General features: G+C 33.9%; 1 protein-coding gene across 11 annotated transcripts in view; it reads right to left on the bottom strand.

The window, feature by feature from the left end:
* Positions 1 to 20,003, bottom strand: part of LOC123549108 (protein NDRG3-like) — a 79,547-nt gene that overhangs the window by 32,097 nt on the left and 27,447 nt on the right. For 2 of the 11 annotated variants that reach the window (XM_045336924.2, XM_045336926.2), the window contains exons 2-4: positions 6,252 to 6,316; positions 1,968 to 2,075; positions 332 to 431 (exon numbers count right to left, since the gene is read on the bottom strand). In XM_045336924.2, coding sequence (XP_045192859.2) covers positions 332 to 431; positions 1,968 to 2,075; positions 6,252 to 6,290 — 247 coding nt within the window. In that variant the 5' untranslated portion in view covers positions 6,291 to 6,316. Of the gene's footprint in view, positions 1 to 331; positions 432 to 1,967; positions 2,076 to 6,251; positions 6,317 to 11,044; positions 11,229 to 20,003 lie in introns of those variants that run through there. The other 9 variants (XM_045336928.2, XM_045336929.2, XM_045336923.2 and 6 more) reach the window with 7 other exon arrangements.

Genomic DNA, 20,003 nt, shown 5'->3' with positions numbered 1-20,003 from the left:
AATCTGTAATTTTCTACATCTGTCTTTACTTAACATGTTGCTGCCATTTTCAATACGATAAATCAGTTATTTACTATATAAATACAGTAAAACTTATGTCCACAATAAACAGACAACAATAAAATATATCTTTTTAAATGTCACACAAATACAGAGCTGCTGATATGCCTACATGAAAGTACCCCTATATTCAGCATCCATCTACACTGGACAGTCTGTATTCATTTCTCTTCATAATTTATGTAGGCTGAGCTCAATATATCAATTAAAACATGTGATCACTGTACCCTTTTCATGTTTCTTATCAATATGAAACTATGACATTACTTACGGTTAAGTCCAATATCATGGAAGGTAAATATCGCTGGTTTGGATCTGTCTCCCTGGATAGCTACATGAATATTCCCGTATGATGTCTCCACATCCTCAGACTGAAAGTTTAACAATTTATATATCATTTAAACAGTGTAAGATTTTTTGGAGAAAACTAAAAATGTATACATGTCTCCCACCACTAACATGCAGAAATTGTAAAATGCCATAAATTAAGGTGTAACTCCAGGGAAAATCACCAGAACTATAACATATAGACACAACTAGGCTTGGCAGTGGTAACTCTTGTGAAGTATGGTTGAATTCTGATCAGTGGTATAGGAGAAGTAGCAGAATCAAAGACAGATCAAGGGTCAAGACTCTGCTGAAAATCATTCAATCAGAATATGACCATAATATGCACATCTACCTTTCACACAAATTAACCAAGACATACAAAGAGAATGTCTTTTGTCAATATTTTATTAACAGAAAAGTGCTGTAACAGTCTGTAAAAAATCCTGATACAGGTACACTTTCGGAATATCTGAAAGTAGAATAGCACCCCTATTCTCCGAACAGTGGAGCTAAAAAATCGGCGAGATATGTCTACAGGATAACGGGCGGGATTTAGCTGAAGATAAAAGGCAGGAGGGCACATTTTAAAGGCAGCGTGGTGGCAGTTAAAAAGGGCAGGGCAGGGCACCCTGCTGCGTGGCTATAGAAATAACACTAGTAGAAATAACAGCCAACTTTTAATTAGGTCACAAGTCATTCTTCCACCTGTCAAATCTTGTCATTAGTTTTCACAATCTGTCCATTTTATCTCTCCATTCTTCATATGCATTGCTTTTGTAAGTACGGTACCTTGATTAAGTTGACATAATTGTGTGTAACATAACAATAATTTATGCTATAAATTGTTTTGTTGAGCACATTAAAGTTCTGTAAGAATTTCTTTTGTTTTAGTTTACTGCTGGTAATAATGGAACCAAAACTCAATCTTAAGGTACAGGTATGATTCCTGTCTGTTGAATCATATCGATGTTTTTTCTGGAAACAAATGAATACATTTTGTGTTCTGTCATTCACTGGAAATTCAAAACATGATACTACCTACATAAGTGTAATGTGATACCACCTTAATGTGTGCAGAAGAGTCAAAGTAATCTTCTGTGAATGAATGTGGTTTACCCAGACAGTGTTGATGCTTACATACTGGAAAGGTAAGTGCTCAGCACGTCATCTTGATTATGCAAACATACGACACAAGTTTAAGAAAATCTTTCCAGTGGTTAGAAGATACAGTGCAGACACAAAATTAAACTGTTTAATTTTAATTTTTGCCTCAGTGTCCCGTCACCTTGGACCTAGGACATGCACTCTTAACCAGGTGGACATAATGCAAGTCCTTCCTTGGCTTTACCAAATATGAAACAGATGGCTATGGACCTCCCAAGTATAACCTTGACACTGGACCTTGTGACCTGGCTTTTCTTCTCTAATAAGGTTAAACACTGATGCTAATTTATGAAAATCTGTGGAAATATGGAGTGGACACAAAATAACACACAGACAGAACAACTAACAGGCATGTAGGACTTCGATATAATCCTCATATACTTTGTATTTGGTAGGTATAATACAGAACAAACCTGAATGATAATACTTGAGGCATTGACGTCAAATGATCTTGGTTTAGCATCCTGACACTGGATATCTGTCAGTTCAATGTGTGTCAACTTCTCCATCGGACCCGACTGCTGAAATTAGACAAAAACACTTAGAACAGGCACTTTATACATACCAAATCTATGCTGAGCAAACTTTAAAATGCACCTTGTAAAGTTTTCTATCATTCAATCACAATATAACATTTATGCAGAGCACATAACTATATGATCAATCTTTTAAAAATTATAAGATTTATGAAACAAATGTGAATGATTTTACATTTATTTGACCTAACATCTCAATGCAATTAAATTTGAAGTACAATTACATTTACAAAAGTGTGGTTAAAGGCTACAGTTGCTTTGATAAATGCATGATGTAAAAACAGGTGTATTATTATCACGAAACATTTTGAAATTATGTTTAAACAAAATTAAACAAGAGCTGTCCATACAACAGCACGCTCAACTATTCGAAAAACTTCTTACATGAACAAGGGCCATAACTCAGCAAGATTTAGTAACTGAATTATTTTATTACAAATTATAATTTAATTATGACAATGATAACAATAAATTGCATGCAAAAATTATAATAATTTTTCCACATCAAATAATTTCAACAAACAGTTCTAACTTGGGTATGTAAGTACATTCAGAAGGATGTCTGTTGTTACAGCTTGATAATAGAGTGCAAACCTTTAACCGAATTTTCTACATCAAAAAAGTGCCATATTTTACATTAAACCTAACCTAAAGTTATCTGACTTGAATATTTCAAAAGGTCTCAAGACTCAGTATTGTGTGAAGTTTCAATCCAATACATATAATTTTTACAGAGATGCAACTTGATAGTTGCATGCAAAGTTAGAACAAAATTTTTTAAGTTGTAAAAGGGCCATAATTTGCATTAAATTCAATCAAAAGCTATCTTTTCTTTATTATTTCAGTAGGCTTTGATGACTAGAAAGTATTGTGTTAAGTCCAAAACAATCAGCTGTTACTGAGATACAGCACTATATTTAAAACTAGCTGAAAAAGGGCCATACCGGTAATTTATATTAAATTCAAGCAAGAGTGAACTTGGGATATTTCAGTAGGTTTGATGACTAGGAAGCCTTGTGTGAAGTTTCAATCATATACATGCAATGGTTACTAAGATATGAACTTGAATGTAAAACTTCAACCTAGATGTGATGCCGAGTAGAATAGCTCTCACTATTCTTAGAATAGTCAAGCTAAAAATATAAAAAGATGTATAAAGATGGGTATGTTTTCCCCTTTAGACAAACATTCAAACAAGATTAAAGAGAACAAAGAATTTTGTTATCAAAAGAGTTGGTAGTTATTACAAACACAGGGCTTTTTCTAATGCTTTTAGGAAAATGGCTCCTGGTTAAATTAAAAAAAAATTCTCATGGTAAATTGGCAAAATTGGGTAAAAAAGTGTTGACGAATCAAGTAAATTGGGAATTTTTTAACATTTAATGATGCTTTGAAACTTTCTTTTTCAAGTTTTACTAGTAAATCAAAAATTCAAGGTCCTTACTAATATTTAGAGAATTATTCTTTCAGAAATTTTGTTTAAGCTTCAGTTTACACTTGACAAGTTTTTTTGGGGGTTTTTTTTGTGGGACTGTTTTCACCACAACTACAATTAAAACTTCAAAAAGTAGAAAAATCTCCGTCATGAAAATACAGTCTTCAGTGCTCAACAAATCCACTCATAAATACAAGTAGAAACTGGCGGGCAAATCTGCTGTAGTACTCGTCCTGCAGGACAAGTGCGATTTTTTACCAAAACTAAAATAAATTGAATTAAAATTGAGCCATGCACAAGCCAGATCTAACACAAACAAGAGCTGTCCGTAAGACAGCCAAGCTCGACTATTCGAAATATTGTCACAGAAGCAGGAAATTATTACCCAAAATGTTAAATATCAAAAGAGTTTTAAGTTCGAAACGGGATATAATTTGACCAAAATGCACATCAGAGTTATGGGACTTGATGCTATCAACTAGTTTAATAACCCCGAAGAAACATGTTAAGTTTCAATTCCATATCTGCATTAGTTTTGGAGATAGTAACTTGCATGTAAAACTTTAACCAGAATTTTCTAAGTCCAAAAGGGAGCATAATTTGCTCAAAATACATGTTAAGAGTTATGGAACTTGACCCAGTGAGGTTGGTAACTGACCTAGAAAAAGAATAAATAAGTTTCAAAGCTATATGCCTTTTGGTAATAGCTGTATGTACTTGCACGCAAAACTTTAACCAGGATTTTCTAAGTCCAAAAGGGGGCATAATTTGCCAAAAATACATGTCAGAGTTATGGGACTTGATTCTATCAACTAGTTTTATAACCCCGAAGACACATGTGAAGTTTCAATTTAATATCTGCATTAGTTTTGGAGATAGTAACTTGCATGTAAAACTTTAACCAGGATTTTCTAAGTCCAAAAGGGGGCATAATTTGCTCAAAATACATGTCAGAGTTATAGGACTTGGCCCAGTGAGGTAGGTAATTGATCTAGAAAAAGAAAAAATAAGTTTCAAATCAATATGCCTTTTAGTAATAGCTGTATGTACTTGCACGCAAAACTTTAACCAGAATTTTCTAAGTCCAAAAGGGGGCATAATTTGGCCAAAATACATGTCAGAGTTATGGGACTTGACCCAGTGAGGTAGGTAATTGATCTAGAAAAAGAAAAAATAAGTTTCAAATCTATATGCCTTTTAGTAATAGCTGTATGTACTTGCACGCAAAACTTTAACCAAAATTTTCTAAGTACAAAAGGGGGCATAATTTGGCCAAAATGAAGGTCAGAGTTATGGGACTTGGTGCTATCAACTAGTTTTATAACCCCGAAGACACATGTGAAGTTTCAATTCAATATCTGCATTAGTTTTGGAGATAGTAACTTGCATGTAAAACTTTAACCAGAATTTTCTAAGTCCAAAAGGGGGCATAATTTGCTCAAAATACATGTTAGAGTTATGGAACTTGAACCAGTGAGGTTGGTAATTGACCTAGAAAAAGAATAAATAAGTTTCAAAGCTATATGCCTTTAAATGATAGCTGTATGTACTTGCATGCAAAAACCAAGGTGTGACGCCGACGCCGACGCCGACGCCAGGGTGAGTAGAATAGCTAGACTATTCTTCGAATAGTCGAGCTAAAAAATTATTTGTTCTTCGCAAGGCTATAATCAGCCCAGATCGTTACAGTACAGCATTATGAGCTGGATAGTCCAGAACAAGATTCTGGTATGTTCCAAACAGACTATAAAAGAGATATGCTGCCTGTAAAATCATTTTCCCTTAGTGAAATGCAGGACAAGTATAAATTGTTGCAGAACAAGTGAAAATTTTAAGCAGCACGTCCTCCAGGACGACTGGTTTCCAAAAATCTGGTGAGCCCTGGTCATGACATTCAATTTTAATGGTGTCAGAACTTCCTGTCAACAAGTTTTTGGTACTTCAATAAATGTTAATGTATCTACGTCTTCTGAAAGGTTCTCACTCATTCAATTTTTGCAGAGGTGCATCATACCATGTTAGTAACAATAGTGAGTTTGTTTTTTCACTAAGCAAGAATTTTTTTCTCTTGGATTATCAAGTATTCATATCAAAAGGGAATTTGTTTTTTGGGTTGGGACTTTTTTGTGCTATAAACTGGGGAAAATGGAGCCTACTTGACACTGGGAATGGGCATGCACAGTGGTGTTGTCTCTTATACACTGGCACTACTCACTGAAACTTGTTCAACATTTGCATATATACTGAGTAACTCAAACCACTCATGTCTGTTATCATGTCTCACAAATCAGTTGTGTGAACTAAAGCTATATTTTCTCTGTGAAAGCTCACTGGATCACAAGGATTCAATGAATTTATGGACAGGGACATTCATTACATGAGGATACAAATTAGTAGCAAAAATTATTATAGACATATAAATATAAATATCTCATTTGGTTTTGTGAGAAGTAAAAGAATGATGAAAGAAAGCAGGGAAACAGTAATTTAATCTGTTAGAAAAAGAGGACTATATTCACAAATGTTTCAAAAGCCAAAAGTCCAAACAAAACAAAATAGTTCGGAATCCATAAATTATTTAACAAAAAAAAAATCTACTTCCGTTCTATTTACTTATTTCTCAAAATGTTATACAGAAGGGGGTGTTCTGCTAACATTTACTTTAGACACTGAACATTGGTGAATATGTGCAGACAGAAGTATCAGAATTTTGGCATAAATCAAACCTCTCGGAACTCTGGATCCAATAATGCATTGTGTTCCATTTTGACTTGCTTGTTGTTCTGCCAAACTAAACATGGTGAAAAACAACATCAATAACTATAATACAATAATAAAAAAATAAAATTGTATCAATTACTGATTGCATGCATTTGATATAATCAAAACATACAACATTTGAATCTAAACAAAGCATCTCCTTTGAAGACTTCTATTTACACTTTAATATACTGCACTTCAAATAATTTCTTTTCAAGCTGTCTGCAGACAAGACACTGTTTTCATAAAATTGTGGGAAACTGCAAAGTATATTTGCTACAAGTACAAATTAACATGTTTGCAGATTTTCTAAAATTGAAATGTAATCCTTCTTCCGTACCAGTACTTTTCATGAACTCCCACCATCATAATAACAATTAATTCTAGCCAACAAGTATAAAGATTTAGGTCATCAAAACATGATGCTCTGTTTCATTCATTTGCCACACTTGTCAATTTGCCTGACCTATGTTTAAATCTGCATGCATTTTACTTTTGTTTGTTTGTTTTGGGTTTAACGCCGTTTTTCAACAGTATTTCAGTCATGTAACGGAGGGCACTGGTAATACTAGATATAACTATTACTGAAATTAAAAAAAAAGCAAACGGGATAAAACATTTTTCTCAGAAGAAACACATTGTTGTGTTGTAAGAATTGTTTATTGTTGTGGTTACAATTGTTCTTTATTTACTTTTACTGTATAGCCAGATTTATTTTTCATGTGACAAAATTGACAAGTGAGGCTGTCAGATTTCTGCCATTACACATGTATTAAAGAGAGTGGGCTGTCACAAGAAACTGGTCAAAAACAACAATGACCAATGTTAATAGATCACAGACTTCACCTCAAGGCCATATTTTTTGACAACTTTATGTAAAATGTTAGTCTTGCAAATGAAAAATTAACTTGTTGTTTTTCTTGAGAATGAAGGTTAACATAACAAAAAATGCTTAAAATCTGTATAAACATTATGTTTCTACTACTTTAGGCAATATGTAGAAACAATTAAAGGACATTGTAATGGCAAAAACTGGTTGTGCTGAAAACAAAATCAGTAACATTTCTGTAATACTAGATATGTCTGCAACATCTTAATACACAGTGACTTTTCGGGAACAAAAGTAAAAATATCTAAATACTTGTTGTGACAAAAAATTTGTTACATACCAAGAGAACAATTATAATAACTTAATAACTTAATAAGTGATTTAAATAGCTTTATCCTGTCAAACCTAACGGACTGTGAATGTTTTCATCTACATTTATGGTATACTGAAGAAGAAAAAATCTTGATTTTTACTGTACACTTTATGTTTTTCACTAGTTTTCTGAAATGTAACAGTGTACTTTAATTGTAACTTTCACTGTTTCAAACAGTTAGGAACTACAGCAAGATTAATACTTGCAGAAAATGGCACAATTTACTTTTATATTGGCAAGGACTTTCAGACAAACCAGGAGTCTAGAACACACAGAATACAAAAATTGCATTACCTAGTATACAAATAATATTTCTGAGAACCCAGAAAGACTATTTCTATATGAATGTACAAATTCATGAAAACCAGGTTTTTGAACATGTTCTATTTTAAATATCCGTGACCTTAACCTAACAGTTCCCTTGAGCCTTGTGGTCACAAAAGCCATATCACAGCCTTTCAAATTCAATCCTATTTAGCTACCTGCATATCATGTTCCATCACCATATCACATTCCTAGTTAGAGTTACTGAGCAGAATTTTTTTTTCTATTTTGAGCAAAAGCCAACCCAAATACAAGTAAGTTAGTTCTTTATATTCGCTTCTTATACACCAAGTTTGATGATGACATGTCTGTCCTAACTAAAGTTATAATCTAGAAACCACCAGCATGTTTTTTCTCTTTTTAGTTACTGTGACTTCGACCCTACAGCATCTAAATGGCCAAAACAAAAACAAGAGCTGTCTTACATAATAATGAGCTTGACTTTTTGAAGTCTTTCCACCTAATACTAGCTTACATTAAATTCTAAAACTACAACAAGAGCACTGACTTGCGGGTGCAGACACTCATCTGTTTTGTTTTTTTTGTTTCTGTGTAATAGAAATATTGTCTTACCCGTGTGTTTTTCAGAAATTTTTTAAAGTCCAAAAGGTGACATAATTCTTGCAAAAAGCAGGATGGAGTTATGTTTCTTGCTGTACAGAGTCAGCTTTTGATGGTGAACAAGTGTTGCAAATTTTAAAGCAATAGCTTTGATAGTTTAGGAGAAAAGCTGACCTAAACCCAAAACTTACCAAGAAATCTGATTTTCTAAGTCCAAAACTGGCAAAAGGGGCCATAATTCTTGCAAAAAGCAATTTAGAGTTATGGTACTTGCTGTGCAGAGTCAGCTTTTAATGGTGAATAACTGCTCCAAGTTTTAAAGCAATAGCTTTGACCGTTAAGGAGAAAACTTGACCTAAATGCAAAACCTAACCAAGAAATCTGATATTTTCTAAGTCCAAAAGGGGCCATAATTCTTGCAAAAAGCAGGATGGAGTTATGTTTCTTGCTGTACAGAGTCAGCTTTTGATGGTGAACAAGTGCTGCAAGTTTTAAAGCAATAGCTTTGACTGTTTAGGAGTAAAGCTGACCTAAACATAAAACTTAACCAGGCAATGGCAATGCCGACGCTAACACACGTCCGATCCAGTGAAAGCCAGAATTAAAAATTTGCAACATGGATAAATAGATGATGCCAAAGATGTGTGGAGAACCTTGAAAACATTTCACCAGGTAGTTCCTGATAAATAAGCTCACATGCAAAACTTTCACAAAATTTCTGTTAAAAAGAGGCATAATTTTAACAAAAAAAAGCTAGTTCTGTTGCTTGCTCTGTGAGGTCCTGTTATTAAGCTGAAGACATGTGAATTTTGAAAGAATTTGGCCAAGTAGCTTTTGAGAAACCTGCTTACATGCAACTTAACCAAAATTTTCAAAGTTAAAATAAGGCAAAACTATGACAAAATAAAAGCTACAGTTTTGTTAGGCTTATAGACTCGTCCAATATATTTATTTGAATGTGTACTCGTCCCAATATATCACCATACTGTACAGAACGATGTTAAGGTATCCGATCCACAAATATGCAAGTTCTATATAACAATGCTATTAAAATATATCAAATACTGACGTCTGGTAAGTCCATACAATTTTGGTATCATTTGAAAGTGTTATGGTCTACTGAAAAAGAAAATATAAATTACATGACAAAACTATGTTATTGAATTTTTTTTTTTTTACTTTATAGTCTTCAATGATACTTCAACAGAAATCCAGTTATGACAGTGTAATATTTATCATTTCCCAGTCAAGAACATGGCTGTATTTATGATTCTTACATATTATTTATGGTCATTTTATTTACTAATTCTTGTTCAGCAGACACAACTCCTTCAAATGATACCAAAAAAAAACATGGGGTCATCAGACATCGAAATTTACCTATTTATGGATCGGATACCTTCAGGTTTAGGAGTATATCACCAAAACACAGAAATATTTTATAAACGAACAACATCGTTACCAATATTTTACCTGACCATTACATGTTCTGCCGTACTGTCCCGTACTTAAAATATTCTGAAAAAGTTGTCCCCCTTTGAAAATGAATGCCATTTGTAAAGAAATAAAAATAAACAATTGCTGAAAACTGTGTTCCACCTAGTTATGTGAAATTTCAACACTCGCACGCTTTTGTAAATGCATCAAAACGAACATGTGTAACAGTTCCTTGAAAATGGTGAGTTTTTAAAGGCGTTTGACTGTCCGGAAGTGGGGTCCCTTTAGGCAGTCCTTTTCCGGAATTCACTGTATATATCAGTACACTGACACTTGTTTTTTAGAGTAATATACACGCTATCAATACAAAAACTACAAAACAAGTGTCAGTATACTGATATAAACATTGAATTCTGGAAAAGGACTGCCTAAAGGGACCCCACTTTCGGACAGTTAAACGCCTTTAAAAACTCACCATTTTCAAGGAACTGTTACACATGTTCGTTTTGATGCATTTGCAATAGCGTGCGAGTATTGAAATTTCACATAACAAGGTGGAACACAGTTTTCAGCAATTGTTTATTTTTATTTCTTTTCAAATGACATTCATTTTCAAAGGGGGACAACTTTTTCAGAATATTCTAAGTACGGGACAGTACGGCAGAACATGTGATGGTCAGGTAAAATATTGGTAACGATGTTGTTTGTTTATTAAATATTTCTGTGTTTTGGTGATATACTCCTAAACCTTCAATAATCTAAAAATATTGTTTGGGTGTATTGTCAACATAAAATGAAATTCTCAAAAGTGTGTATATATTCAACTGAAAATCTTGTACAAGCACATAATATTCAGATGTGCTAGAAACTTTATTGCAGTAAAGTTTCCATAAATGTACATCTGACTGTTTTGATAAAATATACTTCCCATAAACTTTCATAAAGTACCTAAAAAAACTCAGAAAAGAATTATATGAAATCATTTCTTTTTATTAAGCAGCTTTAAAAAAAAACTAAATTTGAAATATAAAATTTTGATGACTTAAGTAATTGTTCAGCCATTTGTTTACCAAAGTGTTCATTGTGCATGAATATATGACATGTTGCAAATACAACTAGTATTAAAACAATAACAGTTTTATACATTACACCAACACCTCCAGTATAATTCATGCTGCCTTTGCCAGTTTCCCTAACCTTGACCTTTGAATTTTGTCTTTAAACTTTATACACACCTCTTGAAGTTTTATAGTAAATATCTCTCCGCTCATTGTCATAACAGACTGTTCTTCTGGTCCAAACTTCATCAAACTGGACCTTTACACCCACAGAAGTTTATTTCAGTTAAAAAAATCCTTTGCCTCTGAACAATAATATTGTTTATACAAATACACGTCACTAACTGCAACCTACAGTCATATACTTTTCTAAAATCTTATTTACAACTTAAACCTTCAAAATCTTCAAAATCTCTTCAAATAAAACTAACAGCATTCAGTCCTAACTGTACTCAATCTTATCCCAATTTCTTACAATCACTCATTATTTTTTTGCACTGTTTAACTTAAAACTGATGTAAACACACCTCAATTTATAATTAAGTCACAACTTTCAAATATGTTAATATCAAAATTTCTCTAAAACAAATAACACTTGCGTTTAGCTAGGCAGCTTTTGAAATGTCATACAATTGTCTCTGACACGGTCTACCTGAATAAACCATGACGGGCATATGCGTGAGGCTGTCATACCATATATATATGTATATACAACAGTTTATTCTCATATGTCAAACGAAGCTTTCAACTCAATACTGTTTACATGTCATATTCTTGTGCTAAAGTAATTATTCAAAGTCATTTGAATTTTGTTGAGTACAGCATTAAAAAGAAAAGCAAAAATTTTAAAGGCGATTAATCAGATTTTGGTTGGGTGATGCATTTATTTAAAACATTTATATTCATTGAGTACTTACAAATGTAGTTCACTGTTAGATTTTCACTGGATTTGGTTTTTCAGAGGTATTTAAGCATTTATTTTAATTTGATAAAACGCATACATGCAGTCAAGAATAACTTTAATATAAGATCTACTGTATTGCATTAGCCAAAGAGTTGCATTTACAACTATATATATTTAGAAAAAGTCATTAGAAATGCAAGTTTGTAAAACTATTTTTACCTCCGTTTGCCTATAGATTATAAATGAATTCCCAATCTACTCAGTTTTATAACTTGCATTTTGGTTCAGATTCTTGAAACATCCTGATGTCAAATGGAAATGTGTAAAACTAGAAATTGAAATCAAAAGAAATATCTGCTTTTTACGCAGATATTAAATTTAAAGGGTTTTGTATAAAACAATAAAATACACGTTTCTAGCAGGGATCTATTCCTTAAATAAATTTTCCAAAAGGATGTATCACAAAAGCCCGGTAATATGGCGCAAATGAAGTTGCCATTGAATAAAATACTCGTTTGTGTCAAATTTGCTGAATAAAAACACGTTTAGGGAGGTACAAAACAGTGAAGTACATGAATGGGCGGCCAGAGAAGTTTTAAGCAAGTGTTCATTTTACACTAAGCACATCTTTAAACTTTGGAACGACATCGATCATAGATTGGGTAGATTGGAATTATTATAATTTGAACGCTGAATACTTTATAGGATCCATGTTTTCAGGCAGAAATTTAAAATCTGATGAATAATCTTAATTCTGCAAATATTAAGCATGCAAACTAATGTTAAGGAGGTAGGTTACCTTGATATCAGGGTAAATTCAGATTGATTGAACCGTAGCAACTTCTTGTATTTTGTGTAATATGATGTTTCAACTGCTGCAATCTCAATTTCGTTTACCTCTGCCTCTTCAAGTTCAATTTTTATCCACGTTTGAAGAACATGACCCTCCAAGGGTATTTTATATTTAAAGTAGAAGGAAAATACGTATTTTTAACACTTTTCATTGTATTTTAGTTTCATTGATATTCGTGGAAGTCTGCATAATGGATAATTTTACTGGTATGTGCTTTAGCTTTCTAATATAAGCTAAAAATGTATATGTTGCAGGGCTCATGTTTCCATGGTAATGCATTTTCTCTCATTTTTAAACAACTATGCATAAAAACGGTTATTTTTCGACGGCTTCAGCGCCATTCTGTTAATGACTAACATGGAATATTTGGGTAATATTGTAAGCAAATACCAAGCACTTTACATGGAACCCTATTTTTCTTAAAGTTTAAAGTAACCATGGCTACAGAGATGTTTAAAATAGCTTATATCTTGCTTTTTGTCATAATTTCTTACGAAAAATATTGAATAAAATTTTATCTTTCTTGTTAATGCAGCTTTAAAACATATTATTTCTAACCTAAGTTATATTTTCGTATTATTTGCATTTATTCAAACAAATTTCACAGCTTAAAATACTCACAGCAGTACCCTTCGTCTGGCATTTTTCATGGAAAAATTGTTCAGCATGCTGCTATTATTCTCATGAATATTGTTGAGATGAAAATAAAAAGCCGAAGCTGTGTTCCTTAAATAGACCAGTGTCAACGCTTTTGAATTTTACACTTAGAAATATAGGTCACGGGCTTCGTTTCCATGGTAACATCAATTCAATTCAAGAAACCACAATTTTCTACTGAAATTTGAATAATTTAGAGCTTAGTTTTAGTACAGTATGACCAGGATGTAAAGTCATTTTTTCGTGTGACCTCCGCGACAAAAAGCAATTGGCTGTGTCCGTTTGCGGTGTCCCGAACATGCTAGCAGATCGAAGCGAACACCGAATCCGTTTATTTGTTGCCTATCGATTGGCGGACACGGTGCGTCGCGGTGTGCAATTTCGGTGATTCTCCATGTTCAGATCGTCTCAATTAAACCTGTTTTTCATTGTAGAAAAATATTTTTGCTCTTATATTTTGTTTTAACAATATTGTTTTCTGTTTTCAGGTAAACACTAAGCTTATAGGATGTGTAATTATAAACTGTTTTGTTTCCTTTGTTCATGTTTATAGTTTTATGTAAAATTGTTAAAACGTTCGCTAACAATTACTACTAACAATACATGTTGGCATTTATGTTTTACTCACCTCCGTTGCAATTAAACTGTCTAATTCTTTCTTTCGTTTAGCATGTTTGCCCATTTTCACATGTTGCGAAATTTTTTGGTAAGTTACTTATGATTAATAAGTTCATGTTGGTTAACAAGTGCTAATTAGATAATTGCCGATGCCTGTTCAATGCGTCAATAAAGTTATTTAAATTTTAGACAGTTTCCGAGTAAAACTTCTTTCTATTAAATACAGTTAAATTTAACTTCAAGTCATGAAAATTGTTCGATATTTAAATCAATTTCATTTTCACTTGTACATGTAGTCTCATTTATTTTCAATTTGCAATGATTAATTATCGTGAAGTTTACAATAAAATAAGGGATAAATCAAAAGTAATGAAGTAATTATTATTTTATATTTCAGGTACACACAAACTACTAATACATAAAAAATAGAAAAAGCAGAAGTGAAGTTTCGGAGCAAGACGCGGTAGTGGCTAGTAATACAGCCCCGCATGGTTGAACAGGCTGGTTTGGTATCGCGGTGATGGGTGTCCATTGAAACTTTTCACTTTGGTCGTACTGTATATAAGTAGCAAATCATCAACGGAAATTGAAAAATAATTATTACAAATCAATCTGCTAGTTTTTTTTATTTGAACAAGTAACTTTTCACCAAACTATATTCCAATTAACATTGGTTACCATCATCCATTTTCTTACATTCCGCATATCATTTTAATATAACTACATAAAAGAAGCAAAATATTGATTATTATTCAGAGCAAAAGACTCATAAAAATAACGGTAACTGATACGTAATGTCATGACGTCAGTGACGTCATTTAAAGGCAACATTGTTTTGAAGAGTTTCTGTGGCAATCTATTCATTATTTCTGTGTTATTAAACCATAAAGCATCAGATCGGAGACAGGTTCATGATTTGTTTTCAGAAAAATGAATATACAAACGCATTTAGTTTGTCGTAAACGTCGTCGTTAATTGTCACGTTAGCTTCCGGTTGGACATGCGCACATACAAATATTAAGGTTACCTACCTCCTTAAGATGTTATTGTCATGTTGTTTTATTGTGTAATTTTAGACACTATGTTGCATTATTTTAGACTACTCTAATATTTTTATCACTTGAGATCACTCCAGTACTACTGATCCCTACTAGAATTACTAAAAACATTTAAAATATACATATTGTATGTGCCAGTAGCTAAAAACTGTTTATATGACTTATATTACACATTGCACACAGCTACGTCCTTGTGCACCATATTACCGGCAATGTAAACAGAGAGCGCGAAGAAGGGTTGTGTTGTTATAGACGTGAAAACAAGTAATGTTCAATATTATAGTGGACGCAACTTGACCCCGATGGTTGACCTTTGTATTATAATGCATAATGAGGCACAACCTATTATTGAAAAGGAGTGCATTGTATACAAACTTACTGGATATAAATATACATGGATACCCTAAGCACCCCGTATTCATACTAATGAAATAATCGATATGAATAATCAGCCTATTAGGTCAACCATCGCGGTCAAGTTGCGACTACTATATATTTGCTTGAAAATCAGTATGATAGATAAAGTGTTGTTTGTTTTTATAATGAATTCACATTTTGGTGAAAAAGAAGGCGTTTTAATATTTTTAGCAAATCAAAAAGTCTTACTGCGCCATATTACTGGCCACAGGACTATATCATTTATAAAATGTTGCTTGACCATCTTTAAACAAAAATTAAAGTTGTTGAAAGTATTGTTTATACTAATTTTTTTTAAGCCAATTGTGAAACAAGTTCTGCAACTTATATTAATCACTCCCACCACCACATTCTTGATGGTATCCATGGCAACAAAGTTATTTAGAGTCTTCATAATGTCACTTATATTCTCTGAAAGCTTTGCTTGTTTTTAATGTAAAAAGGCGTTCACAGTCTCCACTTATATGAAGTTCTGTAAATTCTCAAGATTAACTGGAGTTCTCAAATTTGCATGTCCCATTCAAATTCTGTAACTTCCGAGATCACACTGGAGTTCCGTAACTTCAGTGGTCTCAGTGGAGTTCTGTTGCCTTCAGGGGTCTCAGTGGAATTCTGTAATGTTTGGGGTCTAAATGGAGTTCTCCGACTTCAGGGGTCTCAGTGGAGTTCTGTAATTTTGGGGTCTCAGTGGAGTTCTCCGACTTCAGGGGCCTCATTCGAGTTCTGTAATTTATGGGGTCCCAGTGGAGTTCTGTAATTTTTGGGGTCTCAGTTGAGTTCTCAGACTTAGGGGTCTCAGTGGAGTTCTGTAATTTATGGGGTCTCAGTGGAGTTCTATAATTTTAGGGGTCTCAGTGGAGTCTGACTTGCGGGGTTTCAGTAGAGTTCTGTAATTTTGGGTGTCTTGGTGGAGTCCACTGATTTGAGGGGTCTCAGCAGAGTTCTGTAATTTTGGGGGTCTCAGTGGAGTTCTCCGACTTCAGGGGTCTCAGCAGAGTTGTGTAATTTTGGGGGTCTCAGCAGAGTTCTGTAACTTTGTTGGGGTCTCAGTGGAGTTCTCCGACTTCAGGGGTCTCAGCAGAGTTCTGTAATATTGGGGGTCTCAGCAGAGTTCTGTAACTTTGTTGGGGTCTCAATGGAGTTCTCAGACTTCAGGGGTCTTAGTTGAGGTCTGTAATTTTGGGGTCTCAGTGGAGTTCCCTGACTTCAGAGGACTCAATGTAGTTCTGAAACCATGGGAGTCTCAGTGGGTTAAAGTAACTTTGGGGGTGTCAGAGTTCTGTAGTTTTAGTGGTCTCATTGGAGTTCTGTAATTTTGGAGGTGTCAGTGGAGTGCTCTGACTTCAGGGGTCTCAGTAGAGTTTGGGGGTCTCTGTGGAGTTTGGGGGTCTCTGTGGAGTTTGGGGGTCTCAGTAGAGTTTGGGGGTCTCAGTAGAGTTTGGGGGTCTCTGTGGAGTTCAGTCACTTTCCGAGTCTCAGTGAGGTTCTCAGACTTCGGAGTTAAGGTGGTGTTCTGTTGCTTTGACAGTCAAACTAAAGTTCTGTAACTTCAGGGGTCACAGTAGAGTTCCATTACTATGGGGTCTTGTGGTGTTTTGTTACTTTGAGGTCCAGTGGAGTTCTCTGACTTCAGGGTTCTAAGTGGAGTTCTCTGATTTCAGGGGTCTAAGCAGAAATCTCTGACTTCAGGGGTTACAGTGGAGTTCTGTAACTTCCAAGGTCTCAGCGGAGTTCTGAGACTTTAGTTCTGGGTCTCAGTAGAGTTTTTTAACTATGGGGGTCTCAGTGGAGTTCTACAGCTTCAGGGTCTAGGCAGAATTCTTAACTTAATGGAATGGAGTTTTGTATCTTTCTCAATATGTTTTTAACATTTTCATAAGGTCTTTCACATCATTCTTATAAATGAGTTATCATTTGCAGTTACAGTAAAACTCAATTATAAGTTACTGATCTGGGCCTCAAAATAGTCTTAGCTTTATCTGAGGTACGCAATATCCATGAAGCAAACACAGATTGCTGTAACAAACAACTATTGAACTAACAAATAAACTGTGTATACCATCAAGGGAACTTACTGCTTTGATAAATTTGGACACTGTACTCTTAAGATTATCTCTCCTGTCACAAACATATAACCAATTACAACAATGTACTCATGTTACCAGTAGCTTTACGCACTTAATTATATGTTTTAAGTTACAGTATATATGCTAATTCAAATTATAAATGGGCTATTAATAACTCTCTCGCAAAATGACAATGCATGGTTACAATGTATTTTTCTCACCTTTGTCTGTTATGTTATAGGTGTTTAAACTTTTATCTAATTATTCAAAATACACATAAATAAAATGTAACAAAAAAACAATTTAATGACTCGGCTTTTACAAAAGTACATGTATCAATGTGAATGAAGGGGTGTCAGAAGGTGTTTGATATTGGGGCCGCAAAGGGTGGTAGGTACAGGAGGGGGACACCCGCTCCCGTAAGGGGTACGGGGGTCTCCCCCGGAATTAAACAAAACTAGAACTGTCACAGGAGTGACTCATACCCCCACCATACGGTCTTGTCACAGAAGAATGGCAACCATAAGGAATCTTAAAAATACTTTGGAGTACTTCATCCTGGGCTTCCACATAAAAGTAATACTAGTATAATACTAGTATAGTAATACTAGTAAATATATTAAATCTCTAATATTAGAGATACACTAAAAGTGAATATAAAAAAGTGTCTTACCGACCCATGTTACCACGGAAAAATGTTTTTACTTTTTACATAGGACTTAAAATAAAAAAGTTAGAAAAATACCTAAAATATTGAAAATCTAAAAATAGGATTTCTAAAAATAGACTAATTCCTGGAATTTAATACGGTACATCAAAATTAACCTTAAATTCTAAGTAAAAAGGGGCATAATTCATGAAAAATTGGTGTCAGAGTTATGCACCTTGTGTCACATGATGTGGGTGATGAGGTGGAACATCTATTTTAAGTTTGAATCAAATCCATTTTGAAATAAGTGAGATATAGTGAAAATACATCAAAATCAACCTTAAATTTAAAGTAAAAGGGGACATAATTCATAAAAAGTTTATGTCAGAGTTACACACCTTAAGTCACATCATCTGGGTGATGAGGTGAACAACTACTTTAAGTTTGAATCAAATCCATTTAGTAATAACTGAGATATAGTGAAAATACAACAAAATTAACCTTAAATTCTAAGTAAAAGGGGACATAATTCATGAAAACTTGGTGTCAGAGTTATGCACCTTGTGTCACATGATGTGGTCACATGATGTGGGTGATGAGGTGGAACATCTATTTTAAGTTTGAATCAAATCCATTCAGTAGTAACTGAGATAAAGTGAAAACACATCAATATCAACCTTAAATTCTAAGTAAAAAGGGGCATAATTCATAAAAAAAATGGTGTCAGTGTTATGTACCTTATGTCACATGATGTGGGTGATGAGGTGGAACATCTTTTTTAAGTTTGAATCAAATCCATTTAGTAATAACTGAGATATAGTGAAAATACAACAAAATTAACCTTAAATTCTAAGTAAAAGGGGACATAATTCATGAAAACTTGGTGTCAAGAGTTACGCACCTTGTGTCACATGATGTGGGTGATAAGGTGGAACATGTATTTTAAGTTTGAATCAAATCCATTTGGTAATAACTGAGATAATAGATTTCGGGACGCGACGGGACGCGACAAAACTGACTCCTATATACCCCCCTCAAACATGTTTGGTGGGGGTATAAAAAATATGGCGAGTTCTGGTCATACAAAATGAAATGTAAAGTAAGCATATTTCAAGATATGTTCGATTATTTACTCCTTTTTTGTCCTGTACCCCAATATCAATTTTCATTCGTTTCAGTCGGGCTAGTTGCACGCGCATGAATTCGGTACATTTTGGGACATGTTAAATAGCCCGATCGAAACATCAAGGCGCAACTCAGTGTACCAGTCGTGTGATCCGGGTAGCCCGGCTTGGTATTATGTCTGTCCCCTGTGCGAAACATAGGGAACACTTCTTTGTTGTTTGTGTTTTGCAAACAAGTAACTATTACAAACTTATGCAAATATTTATAAACCTATGTTATAGCATAAAATTCCACAGATATCGATTGAAACTTTATAAATATCTTAATAGTAAATGTTATATTCCCGAATTCGAAAAGTCGAGGTTTTGCTGTCTTGTGGCTCCTGTTATAAAAGTTTTGACAATTATTGCTACACTGTGTATTCATAAACTTTACCCGAGGTATTTCACGGGGATGAAATTGCTTACTGATTTAAGACGCTGCGCTAATAATTGAGGCACCGCGCGGGATATTTAAGCGCTGCGGGAAGCTATATTTCGTGTTTTAAGCGCCGCGGTAGCGCGGCGCCTTATGCGGCTGGGGAAGGGCCTGCAATAAGTTTATGAGTAAGACAGCACGCCAAGACAACATGGGTTATACCTGTCAACTTATTATTGCCTCTTGTTATTCATGATTTATTTTGAGAAAAGATGTCTGCATTTCTGAAATTCATGTTCATTATCTTTTTTTTTATAATGACAATCATAAGAAGCATAATGTTTGGGAAATACAGTTAGCTTCAATTGACCT

The sequence above is a fragment of the Mercenaria mercenaria genome, chromosome 6 (genome assembly GCF_021730395.1).
Source record: "Mercenaria mercenaria strain notata chromosome 6, MADL_Memer_1, whole genome shotgun sequence".
NCBI lineage: Eukaryota > Metazoa > Mollusca > Bivalvia > Venerida > Veneridae > Mercenaria > Mercenaria mercenaria.
Note: the sequence above shows the minus strand (reverse complement) of the source record. Positions and strands in the feature narration are given on the sequence as shown.